Raw genomic sequence first — 21,571 nt, 5'->3', positions numbered from 1 at the left:
AGAATCAAACAGTCGCCGGAAAATAGTATTTCCTGAAGACCTCACCGCTACTCCCCTCTCTGATTGTTGTTTCTCGAGTTTCATGCGTCCTTTGTGGGTGGTATATATAGGTTCGTTTGAGCCTTCCTTTGCTTTTTTGACTTTGATTTTCCCTTCTATCTGTTGCCAACTGCCTCCGTCTTATCTTTGGGGTTAGGCTATTTTTATTTTAATGCATCGGGCTTAAGATCCGGTCTCCATTTCTCAAATATTATTGTTTGAATTTAAATTTCAAACAAAATATAAAAATTAAAAATAATTAAATTAAGTATATGACAAAATTCATGTCTTATTGTATAATACCGGAATTATTGCCATTGAAGTGATTTGCGAGAACTTTGAAGTGATTTGGTCTTTATTATTATTATGTCACAGTAACGAGTCAAACATTATGTTCTGTCTAAGATTTAGTTATTAAAGTTATTGATTGATTTTATAAAACGAGACTAAAAAAATGATGTCAAATTTAATATTTTAACACGTTAAAATTATATTTCCTCAAAATATGATAATGAAAATTTCTTATAAATACACAATATAATTTTTCATACATTTAAATTTCTCATTTTATATGTGACACTCTAAATTTCCAAGGTCGAAATTTGAGCTTTGAATCAAATTTGGATTCCAATAACTTTTATAAGATACAAATATGAGGTGGGATTCAATATTGCTATTAATTACACGTCTTCATTGAATCGTTCGTTAATAGACATGTTCGTTGGAGGCCAAATTGAATTGAAGTTTGAATTGAACTAAAACCGATGTTCAATTGAAGTATTAAAGTATAACAGGGTGAGATTTATCAAGGTTTGGGTAGTCAGAGGACCAAGGATGCAAATTACCCAATTGAGGGAAAAAGGGTTTGCACCCAAATGGTCCCAATTATATGAATTTGGCATGGGATCTTGGGGCTTTTTCATTGTTGCCATCTTCTTCATAATTTTTATTTCCCTCGACTTCTTTTTCCTTTTTATTTCTCAAGCTTTAACCTTCGATTAAAAGAGTGACGACTTAAATTAAACCTTCAAGACATTTCTAGGGCAGCTTCTTCATCACCAATTCAAGAGCTTTAAGAAAAGCTCAATAGCTTCAAAAATAGTGAAGGGATGAATTCAAGTTTTGAGAGGATTTCAAGAAAATGAGAGAGCTAAGTATGTTTTATACGTAAAAGAAAATACACTTACTTCGTATGATCAAGCCAGATTTTTTAAATTTCTCTAATATTTTTTAATTAACTTATGTCACATCAAATTTGAAAAACTCTAATGCAAATATACATCATAAGTGAACTAATGTTTCATACTTTAAAAATAATAATTTCATTGAATTGTGTAAAATAAATTGTTGGATCCTTCTTATGCATGATTGATAAAACTATCGTGCATTCATGTTTTAAGTTTGTACATTTGTGTATGTTAGCTTAATACCAGACTAACCATTTAAATCCAGATCTTAATATATTAATTAGAATCAATGCTAAGAACTTTAAGATTATAGGTTAAAAATCTTACTGTATTGATGGGAGTGATCATACAATAGTAATTTTTAAATCGACAACGTATCTGTCTTAAAACCTAAATTAAATTGTTTAAGATTTTAAAACTTGAAAGATCTTAATTAAAAAAAATTAAGTATTTGGACAATCAAATATGGGATCTTGTATTTATTAAACCGAGCGCATACACCGGGTCCGTGAATTATCCAAAATGTATCAGATCTAAGAATTTAATGGTTTTTTTAGGGGTTGATAAAGGCGAGAACCAACGCCCACGCGGCAAAGCCCAAACGTAGAAGGAAAGTCTTCGGACCTTTCCATAAAGAGGATCACAAATTAATACTAAAACCCAAACCCCTGGTTTTCTCCATTCTAAGACTTACTACAAAGTCGATCGAAATCCTTCATTCTACCTTCTAAAACCCGCCGGATTTACTAGCTCCCGCCACCCGAATCCGAAATTCAATGGCGGAAGCGCCGGTTGAACCCCAACTGAGCGCCGAATTGGAATTGCTGGCCATTCCCCCTATGGATCCGTTGTATCTCTCCTCAGATCTAGAGTTTCTTCTCGACGACAACCATGATTTCCAGCTTACCTTCGACGACTTAGACGAATTGTACTTTCCGGACGTGATCGTGCCCGATTCTTCCGGAGCTACACCCGAATCTTACGTGGAAGGGTACCTTAATTCTTCCTCCCCGGAATTTGATAGTTGCTGCGGCCAGACCGGTAATTCACACTCTCCTGTCTCGTCTTTAGGCTCTGAAATTGCGGTTCGGCCGTTTCTGGGAACATTAACGTTGCGTCGGCGGATTCTGGAACCGATGTCGATCAAAAGATTGATGTTGAAGAATTGGGTAAAAGGCGAACGTCTAAAAGGAGGATGGTTCATGAAGAAGCTGATTCCGTCAAGTGTAGAAAATCATCGCTGCTGACTGTGAACAATTCTAGCACCAGTTCTGATAATAAGTCAAATTCTCTGAGCGAAGAGGAGGAGAAAAGGTGGGCGAGGCTCATGAGGAACAGAGAGAGTGCGCAGCTATCAAGGCAGCGGAAGAAGCATTACGTGGAAGAGCTGGAAGATAAGGTTAGGACAATGCATTCCACGATTTCTGATATGAATAATAAGATAGCTTATTTTATGGCGGAAAATGCTACCTTGAGACAGCAATTAAGTACCGGTGGTGGTGGTGCTGCTGGAATGTGCCCTCCACAGCCAATGCCTATTCCAATGTATCCACCAATGGCATACCCTTGGATGCCATGTGCTCCGCAGTATATGATGAAGACTCCAGGGTCTCAAGTGCCATTGGTACCTATCCCTAGGCTGAAACCACAGCAGCAATCGAAACCGGCTTCTAAATCTAAAAAGGGTGACAGCAAAACTAAGAAGGTTGCAAGTGTTAGTTTATTAGGAATGTTGTTTTTCGTGTTATTATTCAGTGGTTTGGTCCCAATTTTGAACCTAAGATATGAAAATATACCTGTTGGGTCTGGTTTTGTTGGAGATGGATTTTACAAGGTGCATGGTGGGAAAGTTTTGAGAGTTGATAGTCATTTAAATGGGTCTAACTATGGTAGGAATTTTGACATTAGCAATAGAGTTAATTGTAGAAGCTCAGAGCCCAGTGTTGAGAAAAAGAAACTGGGGTGCAAAACGCTAGTGAGCCTCTCACTGCTTCCTTGTATGTACCGAGAAATGATAAGCTTGTGAAAATTGATGGCAACCTGATAATTCATTCAGTTCTGGCCAGTGAGAAAGCTGTAGCTTCTCATAAGGCTTCTGAAATAAAGAATAAAGAGACAGGTTTGGCCATCCCTAAGAACTTCCCTCCAGCTCTTGCCATTCCTGATGCCATAGAGCATGGAGGAAAGCATTCACGTGAATACAGAAATCATGCAGAAAGACATATGGCTCTTTCTTCAGGTTCTGCTGATGCTTTGAAGGACCATTTCAAGTCGACTGCCGCCGATGGTAAGATGCAGCAGTGGTTCCGGGAAGGAGTGGCAGGTAATTATTTTGCTCTTATGTTTTTTAGTATGCAAATTGGGGCTTTTCTGGACGTCAATGTTGTAAAATTGGATGTAACTTGACTGGTTTACTAATTTCAGGTTGAGGTTAGGTAGCTTTACTGCAGTCAGTAGTATGGATTGGTATCATTATATGGTTGTGGCACAAAAATTGTCTATGCTATTCTTTTCTTTTTCTGTCTATCGTTTTCTTTGAATTTGACAGTTTGGGGTGCTGCATAGAAACTTTTTCTATTCAAAGTCTTGGTTTTAACTATTTACTATGTTTAATACTTAATTATCTAAATCATGGGAAATAATATTAAATTTATTTTTCAGTTGAACCATTCACTTCAATTGGTTTGATCGATGACTAGAAGTCTCACCTATTTGACCTTCGATCTGGTTTATTACTCGTTGGTTCTCACAGCATGGATTTAAAAATTAGTTTCCCATGTCATTTTGCTGGTGTTTGAAGTCTGGCATTATAATTTTAGCATTCTTGCCTTAAACTTGAAGTAAAATAAATTTGCACAGAGATTCAATGGAGCATATGTTGGGATACTGTTCATAATTGAGTCAGCCGTAACCCGTAAGGTTCATCAGAATATTATAGCTATCTCACACTTAATGATGCACCCTTAATATTATTCTTCATCATGGTTAAAAAATTGCAGGATTATAACAGAAGTGATTATAGTCATGATGCTCCCAACTCTACTTTTGGTGTATATTTCATGTACTGATTTGGCAGTTTCTTGTCCTTTTCTGTAGGACCAATGTTGAGTTCGGGCATGTGCACAGAAGTGTTCCAGTTTGACATCTCTGCTCCAGGAGCTATCGTTCCAGCTTCCTCCGTTACCAATGAATCTTCCAAACAACGTCAAAATACTACCATGCATAACAAGGGAAGAAACAGAAGGATTCTCCATGGTCATCCTGTTCCTCTCTCTAGTTCTGATCTGAACATAACCCAGCAGCATGCTAGCAGAAATTCCGGAAAGCAAAATTTTCAAGGTAACAAAACTGCTTCTTCTATGGTAGTATCCGTGCTTATTGATCCCAGAGAGGCCAGTGATGGGGATATGGATGACGTGATTGTACCGAAATCTCTTTCTCGGATCTTTATTGTTGTGCTTTTAGACAGTGTCAAGTATGTTACGTATTCTTGTGGACTTCCACGATCTGGTCCGCATCTCGTGACTGCTTAAGGGACAAAAGAAGGGTTGCTACTTCGGCTTCTAGTTTATATACTTATATACAGACACAATAACAGAGTAACTATTAGGCGGTAGCGGCTAGTAACTACTTCTATAGCATTTTAACCTCTCTTTGTAGTCTGGATCTGTTTTCTAAAATATCTTTAGCTTTTTGGCTTTCTTGCACACGTTGCCAATTTGATTATGTTTGCAATACTTTTTCTATTATGTTTGTAGCTGCACTTTTCTATCATGGCCCAGCAAGTGATGCTTTTAGTTGAAGCGAAAGGCTTTGGTCGGTAGGTAGAATGAATTATGGAAGGTGGGAAAAGAAGAAACATGAAAATAAATATATAATGTTTTGTTAGTGAAAACTAATAGGTTTCGAAAAATAAGACAATGAAACTACAAGATTCTATCACTTAAGAAAAATAAATATATACTGAAAACTATAATGAATTGAAGAATTCCTTACAAAAAAAGAAAAGAAAAGAAAATGGAGGGTGATATCAGTATGGCAAATGACTCATCATCAGGCCTCTAGGTTTAATACAGCAGGAACGGAGTTATAATCATAACTTGAGAGGTAAGAATCTATTTAAGTATTAAATATAAAATTTAGGAAAGGTAAAAAAAATTATTTGACAAATACAATGTAATATTTGTTTAAAGATAATTTTTAACTATTTGATATTGAACATCAACACTTTTAGTATTTATGATGTTCGAATTTGAGAACTCAAAAAATAATAATAATTTTATTATCTTCGAGATTACTTTGTTCTATTTGATAAATATTTAAAGGATTAGAAATATTACTCGACTGAAAAATTTAGAAGTATCCATCCCTCTCACTCAACAAATGATTTGGTGCATGCAAATCAACATATCAGATAACCGATCTACCATGGGCAAAACGATAATGGGCTTGCTTATAAAGAGATAATCGTCCTCTTTGGCCTAATCTACCACGAGCATAAAATGTGAGGTGTGATTGGTTCTGTTCAATTAAAGTTTTTAAATATTTTAATTTAATTTGATTAAATATTAATTTTTAATAAAGCTTTAAAGTTTTTCTATTATAATTATTTAAAAAGAAATTAATTTTTGATTACAATTTATAAACTCTAAATCACATAAATTTAGTTTGATTTATCATATAATACGACCAGGATGAATTTCTTTACTTTATACAATAATTTAATCTAAATTCCACGAAAGAATGGATAACTAATCTAAATTGAATATAAATTTAAGGTTAAACTACATCAGATACCATCAAACTTTAGGCATTGTATCATTTATACCACTAAACTTTCAATTTTATCAATTGTAGCACTAAACTTTGATTTTTATTTCAATTATACCACTGAAGTGTTAAATCGTTAACGATATGATGATGTGTTGACGGATACTGACATAGACACATCACCAAAATGACGTCGTTTTGGTCTGGCTATTAATGATTTAACGACCCAGTGATATAATTGAAATGAAAATCAAATTTCAATGCTATAATTGGAAAATTTGAAAGTTAAGTGGTATAAACAATATAACGCCTAAAGTTCGGTGGTATCTCATGTAGTTTACCCTAAATATTTTAAAAAAACTTTTAAAAGAATAATATTCAAGTAAAACGACTCTGTTTTGCCATCCAACGGAACCTAAAATTCATTTCAAATTTTCACTTACGTCAAATTAATTTGAACACTTCAATCATGCTAAAAAGAAAAAATGGAACAGTTCAAGCAATTGTATAGCCTAAGAATGTTACAGAAAAATCTTTGGACAAGGTATGTTAAATAAGGCGAAGCAAAAGCCCCTTACAATCAACCGAAAACAACCCGATGACGAATTTCTTCTCCAAGGCGGAGGTGACGAGCAGCGGCCGCCCTGTCTTCCTCCGCAACGAAGTTGAATGCCACCTTCTCTCCGGCGTCGACCTCGAACTTGAAGACCACAACCACTTCCCCCCTTAAAATCGGGTATCCTCATCGTCACCACCCACCGCCTCCTCTGGCTCCCTTCTTCCGCCACCCCCCCTACTACCGTCTCAGCTGTCCCTCTTGCTGCCATTTCCCACATTTTCTCCTCCAAAAAATATCTCAAGTCAGTGTTCCACTCCCCCAGGATCCGCTTCCGAGTCCTCGTCTCACCCGATGGTCGCGTTTTCGAGCCGGGGTCTGGTTCAGGGGCTAGCATAGGAACCGTTGGAGGGTTGTATTCAAGTGACGGGTCGGTGAGGATGGTAGGGGTGGCGGGGATTTTAAGGAAGGAGCAAGAAATGTGGAAGAGTACTGATAAGAGTTTGCAGGATGCTTTTCAGGACTTAAATGCTCTCATGGTAATGCGATTCTTTTTTGTTCGAAGATAATGAATTGAAGCAAATTATAGGGAATTTAGTTTTGATGTGAAAATTGTATCATTTTATTGAAATATAAAGCCATTTATTGTATAACGTTGGTTTCTTTATTACATTGAAGTGTCCGGTTTCTTTATAAGAAAGATGAAGCGTAATATACAACATCTTCTTGATTCGGTTTCTGTTGTGATTGTTTGTGCAAATGATTTACATCTGTGAATGCAAGTGGAACATGCCCTTGAGTGTGGAAGAAGTAGCAATTAGCCATAATATCTATATCATTAGTTAGGACATAATACATATGAACTTTTGTGTCAATGGCATGCATAAAAGAATTGATTAGGTTCTATTTAGTTATGTTGTTTAATTCAAAAGATAGGTTCTGAGCTGTAGTTAATGATTATGGTGTTTTTGGTTTCTCTCTCTTGCTTGTTCTCTTACATTCTGATTGTTCAAGATTTAGAATTCTTTTGGATTTTCAGAGTAAAGCTAAAGATATGGTGATGCCAGCAGAAAAAAAAATGAGGCAAAAGCTTTTGTCCGGAACGAGTTCTCAAACAAGTGGAACTAATGGCGAGGATATGGGTTCAAAAGAGGAGATGCAAGATTGGTTGTTGAGTGTTGGTATAATATCCCCATTCACTAAGGAGTCTGTAGGTGCGTGTGCAAAATTACTCGATCCGGTTGACCTGACCCGCTGACCCAGGCCTAAAAAAATCGGGTAATTCTCTAAAAAAAAATTACTCGGCCGGGTCGGGTACCCAGCCCTACATTTCCCAGGTCGGGCCCGGGTCACAAAATCTAGTTTTTCCGGATACCCGGTTACCCGGGTATCGGTTAGTTTTTATTTTTTATATATAATTATATAAAAGATAATGAATTATTTATATTATGGATTATTAAATTTTATATTTCGAATTTTTAAATTTTATGTTCGGATATTAGAGTATGTAATTCGAAGTTTCGAACATTTAAATTTATGTATATTTTTTAAAAATTAATAATTTAAAAATAAAAAATAAAAAATAAAAAAACCGGGTACCCACAAAATTTGGATACCCGATTACTGGGTACTTGTAACATTCAGGTCGGGATAGAGGCCGAGAAATCGTCTACCCGTAAATTCCGGATACCCGGATTTGCACACCCCTCCCCTGTACTATCAACAACTGTCACGTCAGGTTCTCTACTCCATGTCTTTTTTTTTTAATTTGGTGTCAATTTTGATGTTATTTGCTTAATAATTTGTCTCGAGATAATTTAGAGTTTAACTTATCGTTCTGTTAATACATTTTGCAGAATCTAGGATTTTCTAGTTGGCTTTAAAGAAATCCTTAGAAATAAGATGGTTTTGTATATGAGGATTAGTTGATTACTATTTTCCTGGGTGTTGTAAAGTTTCCTTTTAAGTGATTCAAGACTTTGATAACAAAATGCTCCTGGAAGATATTTTACTTCTATTCTGCTTTATGCTTTCATACCCCGTGGATTCTCTTTGGGAATATAATATTAATCATCCAAATATTTATTATTGGGTTGGTAAATGATTTGTCATGTCTAGTAGACTGGCTTTTGTTGACTTTCACTTGATTTCTTTTTAGAGCTAGTTTTGAGTTTATTTCTTGTCACCTCAGTTGGCAGATTTTCCGAGAACCCCACTCGAGAGAGCAGGTGGAATGATCAACCTTATAGATGCATAATGTCTCTTCAATCGTGCTCGAGGCACAGGTTTGGTTTAACACCAACTTTATCTTGTTTTTATGCATAATTTGGTTATTATATTTAAGTTTGTTTAGTTACATTGTGAACTTTGGATATTCTGTGACCTTCAAAGTTTAATTCCTTCAAAGTTGCAGTAAAGAGAATATGTATTATCTCCATCACATATTCTGCTTCTTCACCATCAATCCTGGATTGGGGGCATTTCTCTTTCACTTGGCCTGCATGATATTCTTAATAACCGTGGGCATTTTCAACTTGGCTATATTGAACTCTTTTTTTTTGTTAATCTAGTTCATGTTGCATAGATCAATTGTGAAAATTTCTGTGACCTCACAGTCTTGTCTGGTAAAACTTTTTTTGTCTAGAACTGACTATAGCATGTTCTTTTGAGTCCTGTAATACTGATGTTTATTTTATTATGGTTTTTGTGCCTTTTATAAGAAAGAGGACGTTCAAATTAATGACCTCGTTCTGGTGTAAATTGATTTAGATGTTTCTGTCCCTGAATATATTTCATTCCACTCAGAACCATGTCTTTTTATTTTATTCTATTTTTTTTTCTAGTTCACTTCAATTTCCAAAATGTTCTGTGGTTTTATCTACTTTCCGTATTTTGAAAGTACAATGAAAATAAGTGACTTCTTTCCACCTGTCTTCAGAATTGATCTCTCCAGATGATATGTTGCAAGCAAGTTCTTTGTGGGAGAAATTTGATGTGTATGTATGATAATATTTTCATTTTCTCACAGTTACATAATGATATTACGAAGTCATACTTGGGTATTCGAACACTTTGATCTGCTATGCTTTGTATAACGGTCCAGTGATGCTTAGGAAGTTTGATAGCGGAGTCATGGTCATCCAAAACAAGTCCCATAGTGATGATGAGGTAATCCATTTCAATTTCTCTTTCTTGATAAGATTCTATTTCAGTTTTATATAAAAGAGCTTCCTTATCTTTTTTCTGTTAGTCTTCTTTGGCCTAATATATATCTGAATCTCTAAAGTTTGTCCTCTGCTATGAGCCCTTAAATAAGATTTCAGAAGATAATTTATATCACTCATTTCTAAGAAATTCTAAACAGACCTGATACTTCTGTTTTCTGTTGCCCTTGTGCTTTTATTTTCTTGAAGCACTGATAATGGTGTGCAATTTCTAAGGTTTATCTACTATGACAGAAAAGTGAAAACATAGCTGGCAGTGGATGTACATCCAGAGCTCACAAATCAACTTCATATTTGCTCCTATAGTTATTGTTGAATTTTCTTGTAGTTGTTCCAACCCTATCATTAGTTATTTTAAATGATTGTAAAATGAGTCCCATATTACCTTCAAAAAGAAGTCTCGTATTGTTTACATTTGGATTTTGGCAATTGATTACAAGTTTAACACTTGCTTGAAAAAGCCCCGCTTGAACTTTTGTAATTTAGGTATCATTTGTCAAGAACCTATTACCCGAAAATTTATTTGGCCTTTCATGTGTAGATTTTTGCTAGAATCAAAAGCCTTGCGACTAAAACTGAAGTGCTCCGGAATGGCGTAAGTCCAACTGATGCTGCAATGACATCAGGGATTGCTCCTGCCATGGCTAAGGAGCATCTTCTAACTGCAGAGAGCAAAGGTACAACTCTGCTTCACTTTCTCTTTAAATATTACTTAATAGCCAACATTAATAATTACTGTTGAATATTGGCAGGTTTGCTATGCAGAGATATAAGCCTTGATGGCTTTCGGTTTTATATTAACCTGTTTCCTGAAATCGACCCATGTAATATCTACTTGTAAGTCATATACTTCTAATTAATTTAATGACTTTCCCATGTGACTTCCGTATTTGTCTCAGAAACGGTTGTTTTCTACCAAAAGATGTTTCTACTTTTCTATCATAAACAGTGAAAATTTGTTCATCCATGTTATGTTCATTGCTTAATGAGTTAAATCTTAAGTGGGAAGGCAAATGGTATTTATGTGTGCATTATGGGTAAGGTTAGCACCTGGTAAGGTAGTGGATCAAACAAGTTATGGCAGCAAGTGCCTTTGTTTCCTGAGAAGGTATACTAGCATGGAGAAATGTGAGAGCATTAACAGCTAGAAACTTTTACCAACATACTTGAGGAAGTATTTATAGTTTTAGTGAGTGGCTGTCTCACTAAAGTAATAAGGCGTGAGGTGTTTTAAATGGTAATATATAAAAGATGGTTGGAACTAATAATATGATCATCAAGTTCTGAATTTACCATGAATGATCAGTTAGGCCAATGCTTACGCATGAACATTTAAAGAATGCATTAGGGTTCCTACCATATTTTTCCCCGGATAATTAATTTCCTGAGGTTATGCATTTGGCTAAATGGCATGGTCTATATGCAACTGGTTAAATGTTATGGTCTTCAGTATAGTCCAAGTTTTAAACATGATAGGATTGATTCATTTTCCAAGGTTATTGCAATATGAGGATCATTCTTGCGATTATCATATAGTTTCTCAAGCAGTTTTATTTGTGGATTCCTTTTGTTTCTCATGGTAAATTTGTTGTGTGAAGGATTATGGGATCTGCACTACTTGGGTCAAGGCAGTTTCTACTTCTGGTAAGAATGCCTTTTTAAATGAATTAATATTGCTAATTATTGCAATTTAGTCCTGTTGTTTAAAACTGAGTAATTTAATCTGAAATCTGTCTAAATGCAGACATGACTTTTGAAATTTGATAACATTGTTAATGGAAAATTGTCCAAATGTAGACATGACTTTTGAAATTTGACGAAATATATGATCTGAAATATGAAAAAGCGTATGTTTTTTAATAGAAGAAATTCTTTTGATACTTTAATTCTCTGCGTCTGTTTGTCTTTATGTTTTAGGAGTCCATGTCAGCCTTTAGACGGCTTCCTGTAACACCGTTATCAATTATATTTGTTTGCACCAATACCAGAGGCACAAGGATTAGATGACTCCGTTTCCTAATACAAGATTAAGTTGTACTTTTGACTTGGTACAAGGTTTATCTAGATACAATGATACATTAATCGTTCATGGCTTCATGCTGCTCGCATTGTTAAAGAGCTTCAGCTGTTCCGTACTTATGAAATGCTTTCTCCATCTTCATTTTTTTAGGTTGAGACAAATGCATTTGGCTTTAGATTTCCAGAATCATGCTGTCATACCGCTCTCGTCTGCTCGATTATGATAATGGCATGAAGATAACTTATGATCCAGTCTACTTTTGGTCGTGAACGCGAACAACTTATAATCCGACAGCAACATGAAGGAAAACTGGTAAGAAACTCAGAAATTTGAACTTTTTGATTGTTTATTTGTTCAATTGTAACAGAGGGTAAATTGATATTTCAATCAAGATTGTATACTGAGCAATACTGAAATGTAATAAATCCACAGTTCGATTATAAAGATTTATTTTACATATTAAAAATGTGTAGATTTGATACCGAAACCAAACAAGCTGTGTGAACTCGAACAATGACGTTCGATAGATAACATTTTGTAGATTTCTATCAACAAAATTTATTAAAGTTCTGAATACGTTTGATCATACTCTTCTTTATATAAATTTCTTTGTAATGTTTTGTTAAAGACACTCTCGCATTCGCATACTATCAATTTGAATGCATATTATAATCATTTCAGACTATTACAAAGTTCGTATATTGTAAATTAGATATAATTTTAAAATTATGAATATGTTGTAAATATAAACCCCTTATATTTTTTTCCATATCGGCTTTTGAGTCTATATAGTGATTATTTGTTGCATAAAGTATAAATTTAATAATAATATCCTGTGGTTATTCGTCACATAATTACAATTTTAAGACAGTATTGTATTGTATTCCTCTTGTCTGATTATAAAAGCTGTATTGAAGATGAATCTTTTTATTTATTATCAATTAATTTTAAATTTCTTTCACAGAAAGAATTGGCAATAAATTCATAGTATTTTAGTGAAAAAAGTGTTGAAAAGTATTAAGAATTAGAAAAATTCTACACGCTCGTTGAGTGTGGATGAACATAATTAAAGATGAACATCATTAAATTAATTTATAAAATGTTAAATTATAAAATACTAAAAGTATAATTATAAATTAGTTAAAAATCTAAATGTAATTTAATTAAAATATAATATTTATAAAACTTTACTTTTTAGGATAAACTATACCATTGATCACCTAACTATTTACCCATTTTACTTTAACCATCGATTTTTCAATTTTTTCAATCGGGTCACCTAACTATTTAAATCTTGTCAATCAAGCCAGTTATCATTAAATATTAACGGAGGAGATGACGTGGTAGTTAATAAAATTTGTATAATTATACATTTAGTCCTCATTAATTACACATTCTATTAATGTGGTCCTAACTTTTAATTAATTCAATAAATTTAATCCGCAATCAGATTATGATATGTGTCACTGTATATTGTATAGTTTACCCTAAAAACTAATGTTTTACAAAAAAAATTATATTTTAATTAAATTACATTTAGATTTTTAACTCATTTATAATTATACTTTAATATTTTATAATTTAACGTTTCATAAATTAAAAGCGTTATTAATAAGTAATTGGATATGCAACCGTTGACTTAACATGTGGAATATATCTTCTTCCTTTAATTGATGAGCAAAGTTGGTAATAAATAAAATGACGTTATAACTTTCGAATTAAATGATTATTTTATCTCATATTTTTACTTTAGAGTATTTTACCTTTCACATTTTAATTTTTATTAAAACAGTATTTATTAAATAAAAATTTTCTTAACTAACAATCAATAAATATTGTTAACATGGTATTTTTGTATATAATCAATTATTAACGTGACATGTTTAAAACTGAAAAGCTAAGATGGCTTATGTAAGGATAAATAACACACTTACGCGCTCCATTGTTAGTTTGTTACATTGTTATACGAAGTCAGTTGGGTGGGGACTTGTGATCAGTAAAACTTCGATTTTTCTCAATTTGATCACATTTTCCAAGGTTATTGCAATATGAGGACCATTCTTGCGATTATCATATAGTTTCTCAAGCAGTTTTATTTGTGGTTCCTTTTGTTTCTCATGGTCATTAATTTTGTAGTGTGAAGGATTATGGGATCTGCAGTACTTGGGTCAAGGCAGCTTCTACTTCTGGTAAGAATGCCTTTTTAAATGAATTAATATTGGCATTCACGGATTAGTATGCATTGCTAATTATGCATTTAGTCCTGTTGTTTAAAACTGAGTATTTAATCTGAAATCTGTCTAAATGCAGACATGACTTTTGAAATTTGATAACATTGTAATGGAAAATGTCCAAATGTAGACATGACTTTTGAAATTTGACGAAATATATATCTGAAATATGAAAAAGCGTATGTTTTTAATAGAAGAATCTTTTGATACTTAATTCTCTGCGTCTGTTTGTCTTTATGTTTTAGGAGTCCATGTCAGCCTTTAGACGGCTTCCTGTAACACCGTTATCAATTATATTTGTTTGCACCAATACCAGAGGCACAAGGATTAGATGACTCCGTTTCCTAATACAAGATTAAGTTGTACTTTTGACTTGGTACAAGGTTTATCTAGATACAATGATACATTAATCGTTCATGGCTTCATGCTGCTCGCATTGTTAAAGAGCTTCAGCTGTTCCGTACTTATGAAATGCTTTCTCCATCTTCATTTTTTTAGGTTGAGACAAATGCATTTGGCTTTAGATTTCCAGAATCATGCTGTCATACCGCTCTCGTCTGCTCGATTATGATAATGGCATGAAGATAACTTATGATCCAGTCTACTTTTGGTCGTGAACGCGAACAAACTTATAATCGACAGCAACATGAAGGAAACTGGTAAGAAACTCAGAAATTTGAACTTTTTGATTGTTTATTTGTTCAATTGTAACAGAGGGTAAATTGATATTTCAATCAAGATTGTATACTGAGCAATACTGAAATGTAATAAATCCACAGTTCGATTATAAAGATTTATTTTACATATTAAAAATGTGTAGATTTGATACCGAAACCAAACAAGCTGTGTGAACTCGAACAATGACGTTCGATAGATAACATTTTGTAGATTTCTCTCAACAAAATTTATTAAAGTTCTGAATACGTTTGATCATACTCTTCTTTATATAAATTTCTTTGTAATGTTTTGTTAAAGACAGTCTCGCATACTATCAATTTGAATGCATATTATAATCATTTCAGACTATTACAAAGTTTGTATATTGTAAATTAGATATAATTTTAAAATTATGAATATGTTGTAAATATAAACCCCTTATATTTTTTTCCATATCGGCTTTTGAGTCTATATAGTGATTATTTGTTGCATAAAGTATAAATTTAATAATAATATCCTGTGGTTATTCGTCACATAATTACAATTTTAAGACAGTATTGTATTGTATTGTATTCCTCTTGTCTGATTATAAAAGCTGTATTGAAGATGAATCTTTTTATTTATTATCAATTAATTTAAATTTTTCACAGAAAGAATGGCAATAAATTCATAGTATTTTAGTGAAAAAAGTGTTGAAAAGTATTAAGAATTAGAAAAATTCTACACGCTCGTTGAGTGTGGATGAACATAATTAAAGATGATCATTAAATTAATTTATAAAATGTTAAATTATAAAGTACTAAACGTATAATTATAAATTAGTTAAAAATCTAAATGTAATTTAATTAAAATATAATATTTATAAAACTTTACTTTTTAGGATAAACTATAACATTGATCACCTAACTATTTACCCATTTTACTTTAACCATCGATTTTTCAATTTTTTCAATCGGGTCACCTAACTATTAAATCTTGTCAATCAAGCCCGTTAATTAAATATTAACGGAGGAGATGACGTAGTTAATAAAATTTGTATAATTATACATTTAGTCCTCATTAATTACACATTCTTATGTGGTCCTAACTTTTAATTAATTCAATAAATTTAATCCGCAATCAGATTATGATATGTGTCACTGTATATTGTATAGTTTACCCTAAAAACTAATGTTTTACAAAAAAAATTATATTTTAATTAAATTACATTTAGATTTTTAACTCATTTATAATTATACTTTAATATTTTATAATTTAACGTTTCATAAATTAAAAGCGTTATTAATAAGTAATTGGATATGCAACCGTTGACTTAACATGTGGAATATATCTTCTTCCTTTAATTGATGAGCAAAGTTGGTAATAATAAAATGACGTTATAACTTTCGAATTAAATGATTATTTTATCTCATATTTTTACTTTAGAGTATTTTACCTTTCACATTTTAATTTTTATTAAAACAGTATTTATTAAATAAAAATTTTCTTAACTAACAATCAATAAATATTGTTAACATGGTATTTTTGTATATAATCAATTATTAACGTGACATGTTTAAAACTGAAAAGCTAAGATGGCTTATGTAAGGATAAATAACACTTACGCGCACCATTGTTAGTTTGTTACATTGTTATACGAAGTCAGTTGGATGGGGACTTGTGATCAGTAAAACTTCGATTTTTCTCAATCAATATTAGATAATTACATATTTTAGTTGTATTCAGAATTAAATTGGGTTTACTATAAAAATAAATATTTAAATTTAATTATACTTATTTTAAATTCATAAAGTTTTTTATAAAACAAATGTTTAATATTTTGTTTCATTATTTTAAATTGTTAATAAACGTAAATATTTTATTTTTAAAAAATATCTCTGAAATATATATAATTATGAATCTCTAATCCCCAAATCACATATATTATTATTGAATCAACATCCATCACTTACCTCTTTGATCATCGAATTTCATTGGTGATCTCTCCTATCATTGTGTCGCAACCGTCTTTTGGGTAGGTTCGGAATTAGGTCTCGATTTAAATAAAACACTTTAGAGTCGCCACCAATCATTTTAAAAAAAATTAGGTTGATCGGACACTATCTTACCTAATCTGCGTTTTACCAGAAATATGTCGGATTCGAGAGTCAGTTACAGACAAGGAAGGATTAGCACCCTCGAATTATCCTTTCGGTACCATTTTAATTTCTCAAATATCTTAATTGCGAAAATTAAAATTAATATTTAAAGACTCGATTCGAATTACTTACCTTTGATCAATTGAAATTACCTCTAGAAAGTAAAAAAGAATGTTAGATTGTAAAATAAAAAACAAATAAATAAATATTAAAAAAGAAAAAAATTAAAACAAAGGTTTAAAAAAATGAAAAAAAATAAAATCAGGTTAACACAGTCCATGAGTATTTGAATCCAAATCACTTGAGAAAAACAAATTAACCCCTGTAAAGGTGAAAGGCTGATAAAGAAAATACAGTTTATATATCAATCACTTTCTACTTATGATACAAGTTTTTGGCATGAGTATATTCCATCTTTTTCCACATATTTTGAAGATCATGTCGCCATATATACTGGACATGATCATTCAAGAAAAATGAAGCGTCAAAACAACATGGTATCTGGATGCTACTAACTTCAAATCACATGACCGTGCAGAGAAACAAGATTATGCCTCTTAATATTGAAGTGTAAAAGTAGGAGGGAAAAATATTAGAATTACCTATATCATATTCTTCACGTATAACAGGCTGCTTTAATACAGACTGATAATTATCAGGCAACTTTGACAGATCTTCAAGATGTTTCCCAATGTCACGGATACACTAAACTTCTCTTCTTCCATTGAAAGACCGTTCCGATAAGTATCCGTTTTCCAGATATAAACATGAACTTGTCAATCTATATTAATTACATCACCCAAATAATCAATGCGAAAGTATAAGAATTTCAGGATGCAGATCATACAGGAAATGCAGAAAATGGATCTCGTGGCAAAACCAGAAGGATTCATTGGTCTTCTGAACCGAACCCGAAGATATGAACTTAACAAGAATTGAGCCCTATCCAGGTCCATCTGATAGAGTGATGCAATGAGAGGATCATGACCACTTTCTACAAAGTCATCTACTATTTCCTCCATTAACTGGATCTGCTATTTAGCTCTCTTCATTATCTCTTTCCCCCCACTTGTCCTTTGGATGTCTCTTTGAAAGTAGCAGAAGTTACTCAAGCTGGTGGATCTTGGAACTGACCAATGCTGCAAAATATTCTTGATCAGACTGCTTTTTTCACATAAAGAATACCCTTGAATCGGCGACTGAAACGGACCCTGATGTTTGCTACCGGTCAATGAATGCAAAACGGGTTTTTCGGTTAAAAGCACTTATCACGCTTTATGCAACTCCAGCTGGGACACTAAAAATCCTTGCTGGCTGTTGGCCCGCTATATGGAAATTACAAGTTCCTGAAAGAATTCCGGGTTTTCTTTGGTTAGCTGTGAAGGATAAAGGACTCACAAATTATAATCGATGTGCGCGAGGCCTCCATCATTACCCCTGATTTATGGTGGCATGTAAGTTTAGTGGAGTAGGTGGGTGATTGATTTTTTCCCAACTTACATAACGTGGCTGAATTTTGTTTTTGGGTTAATAAGAATGAATCAGTGGACGATGATCAAGTGAACAACAACCAAGTGAATGATGAAAAACATTAGAAGAGAATTTGTGCGATGATAAAATAGGACAATTGAGTAATAAAGTTTGACGACGAAAGAGACGCTTGATGATAATTGATTTGACGGCACTTTCCATTATTGACTATGAACTAGCGGATGATTTACAAGATTTAAAATTTTAATTCTTATAAAATTTATATGTTTAAGAGTTTAAAAAATTAAGGATTCTAAATTCTTTTAAAAAATAAAAATTAGATCATATATATTAGATAAAAGTCTTCCTTAAAACATCAAATATCTAATTTAGCAAAAGAATTCAACAAACAAATACAATTTTAACATTTATATTTTAATTAATTCATTAAACTAAGTCGACTTTCTTTTTTTTTTTTCAAAAGTTGGATTCGAAAACAGTTTGTGAGAGTGACATCCACGTGAATGCGAATTTTGGAGTATTGAGAATCTGAAAAACCCATAGAGACTATAGTTTGGTTAGCCTTGAAACAAGCAAGCCATTAGATTAGCCTTAGGCTCCTATAAAACAAAACCAGCTCAAACTTCTCAGTCTGAATCCTGAATCCTATCCCCAAAATTTTATTGCCATTCTGATCCTTTGACCAATTACAAAAAGATGGGCATCGGAGATGGAGTTAAAGACGAAGAATCAGCCACCGAATTGCCTGCAAAATCAAGATTCAGATACAACTCCCCACTGGTGCAAGTCGCCCTGATAGGCCTCGTATGTTTTTGCTGTCCCGGAATGTTCAACGCCCTCTCCGGTATGGGAGGAGGGGGCCAAGTCGATCCCACCCCGCCAACAACGCCAACACCGCCCTTTACACCACTTTCGCTTTGTTTGGAGTCTTAGGTGGTGGCATTTATAACATCCTCGGACCCCATATCACCCTCGCCGCCGGTTGCAGCACTTACGTCCTCTACGCCGGTTCTTTCCTCTACTACAACCACCATCAACACCAGGCTTTCGCCATCACTGCCGGTGCTTTACTCGGCATCGGAGCTGGACTGCTTTGGGCCGGTGAAGGCGCTATTATGACCGCTTACCCTCCACCAAATCGGAAAGGCACTTATATCTCCCTGTTTTGGAGCATTTTCAACATGGGCGGAGTCATCGGCGGGCTTATTCCTTTCCTTCTGAATTACCATAGAAACGAGGCGGCTTCTGTGAATGACGCCACTTATATCGGCTTCATGTGTTTTATGTCGGCGGGAACTCTGCTTTCCTTCGCCATTTTGCCACCCAACCGTGTCGTTCGTGATGATGGCACGCGTTGCACCGATGTTAAGTACTCAAGTGTGGCCACGGAGCCAACAGAGGTTCTCAAATTGTTCGCTAATTGGAAAATGCTGCTTATTGTCCCTGCTGTTGGGCCAGCAATTTCTTCTACAGCTACCAATTCAATAATGTTAATGGTCTTCTTTTTAACCTGAGAACCAGAGGGTTGAACAACGTGTTCTATTGGGGTGCTCAGATGTTAGGCTCTGTTGGGATCGGCTACATATTGGATTTTAGCTTCCAAAGCAGGAGGATGAGAGGTTTCGTTGGGATCGGCGTTGTTGCTTTGCTTGGCAGCGCGGTCTGGGGCGGTGGTCTCGCCAATCAGCTCCTTATTCCCATGATCATCCTCCTAAAAAGCTGGATTTCAAGAACTCTGCTTTTGCGGGTCCCTTTGTTTTGTACTTCAGTTATGGACTATTGGATGCCATGTTTCAAAGCATGGTTTATTGGGTCATAGGGGCCTTGGCTGATGATTTACAGACCCTTAGCAGGTAATGCCACGTCCTCTTCTTCTTTCATCCTTTTGGTTTAAATTGATCAATGTTCATATATATATATATATTGATGGCTTCCAGATACAGTGGATTTTATAAGGGGGTGCAAAGCGCCGGAGCGGCCATTTCATCAGACTTTAAAGTACTGTTGTCATCAGTAACATCAGCTTCTTGAACTCAATATTTAAAGTACTGACACGATAAGCAGTCCATCTAGCTTCCCTAATCAAATAATTATATTCAATAATTGCGTGATTATCTCATCACCAATCAAAGAAAAGGAACATAAATGGTTTAGATTAGAAAGAAGCGAAATACGAGCTAGGGTGTGAAATACATGAAAATATTAAGTTGTTATCTAGATGTTGTAAACACTAATTTTTTCATTTCGTTTTATTATTATTATTATTATTATTAAAATTATTATTATTATTAAAATTATATATTATATATATTATTATTATTTAATAAATATTACAAATCATTTTACAAATCTGGAAGCCCAATCAGATTTGGCCCAGACTTAGATGGCCCAAGACTAATCCTAAATGAAGCTAGGGTTTTCATCCTCAACACCCAACCGTCATTGCTCACAACCGTTGGATCATGCTAAGATCCAACGGTCCACAGGAGGTCCAGCATGATGCATCAGGGTTTCTAACCCTCTACGTTTCCGCGCCGCTGAGAAAGATGAACATCCACCACCTCTGCTTTCATCGTTCCACACTGCCAGATGGTCCAACACCCCGCTGCCGACACCACTGCTTCAACCAACTGCTGCTAAATGCCTCAACCATCTTCCACGACGCCCACACAAGTCTCCAGAAGGCCAGCTGCCCCTCCACGCGTCGATGTTCAAGGGTGACTCACTAAAATTCCCCCTCTAGACCGGTCTGAGCATGGCTCCGTGGTGGCTATAAAAGCCACCGGATCCTGCAAAACTGAAGAAAAGGAGGCAAGCAAGACACACAGACAACAAGAAACGGAAAGAAACAGAGAAAGCAACGAAAAAAAGACAGAGAGCAAGGGAGAACGAGGAATATCGACAACAAGCAAGAACCCAAAACCAAAAGAAAAGAAAGGGGGAAGAGAGAGTTACCATCATCGGAGCTTCCACACACCACCGAAGAACCAAAGCATCGAAGGTGATTTGTAGATCTAGGATATTTGGTAAAGTTTTAGGCCGAAAAAACATAGATCTGGGTTTAGAAAAATAAGGGCTTTAATAGGGATGATTTTGAAATTTTCGGCCACCGTGAACGATAGTCGGCGGCGATGATCTGCAACGTGACGGCGCCGGCTGGTGAGAAATTTTAAGAGAGGGAGGTTCTCTCGTTAGAGAGAGAACCAGAAAAGGAAAATGAAGAAATCTGGCCCAAGGGGGCCAGTTTTTGGGTTTAAA

General features: G+C 34.2%; 1 protein-coding gene and 2 pseudogenes across 1 annotated transcript; all 3 read left to right on the top strand.

Moving 5' to 3' along the window:
• The first annotated feature begins 1,918 nt into the window (after positions 1-1,918).
• LOC120162693 (bZIP transcription factor 17-like) lies at positions 1,919-4,963 on the top strand. The gene is given in 4 exon segments (XM_039172800.1): positions 1,919-2,300; positions 2,303-3,187; positions 3,190-3,549; positions 4,323-4,963. Coding segments are annotated over 4 exon segments (1,980 nt in total). The 5' UTR covers positions 1,919-2,002; the 3' UTR covers positions 4,760-4,963.
• Positions 4,964-6,503: 1,540 nt separating this feature from the next.
• On the top strand, positions 6,504-14,648 carry LOC120162698 (annotated as a pseudogene).
• A 4,323-nt stretch (positions 14,649-18,971) lies between these two features.
• Positions 18,972-20,344, top strand: LOC120162703 (annotated as a pseudogene).
• Positions 20,345-21,571: the final 1,227 nt, after the last annotated feature.

This window comes from Hibiscus syriacus, unplaced genomic scaffold, assembly GCF_006381635.1.
Source record: "Hibiscus syriacus cultivar Baekdansim isolate YM2019G1 unplaced genomic scaffold, ASM638163v2 tig00111403_pilon, whole genome shotgun sequence".
NCBI classification, from domain to species: domain Eukaryota; kingdom Viridiplantae; phylum Streptophyta; class Magnoliopsida; order Malvales; family Malvaceae; genus Hibiscus; species Hibiscus syriacus.
The sequence above is the reverse complement of the archived record's forward strand: the minus strand, read 5'-3'. Positions and strand labels throughout refer to the sequence as shown.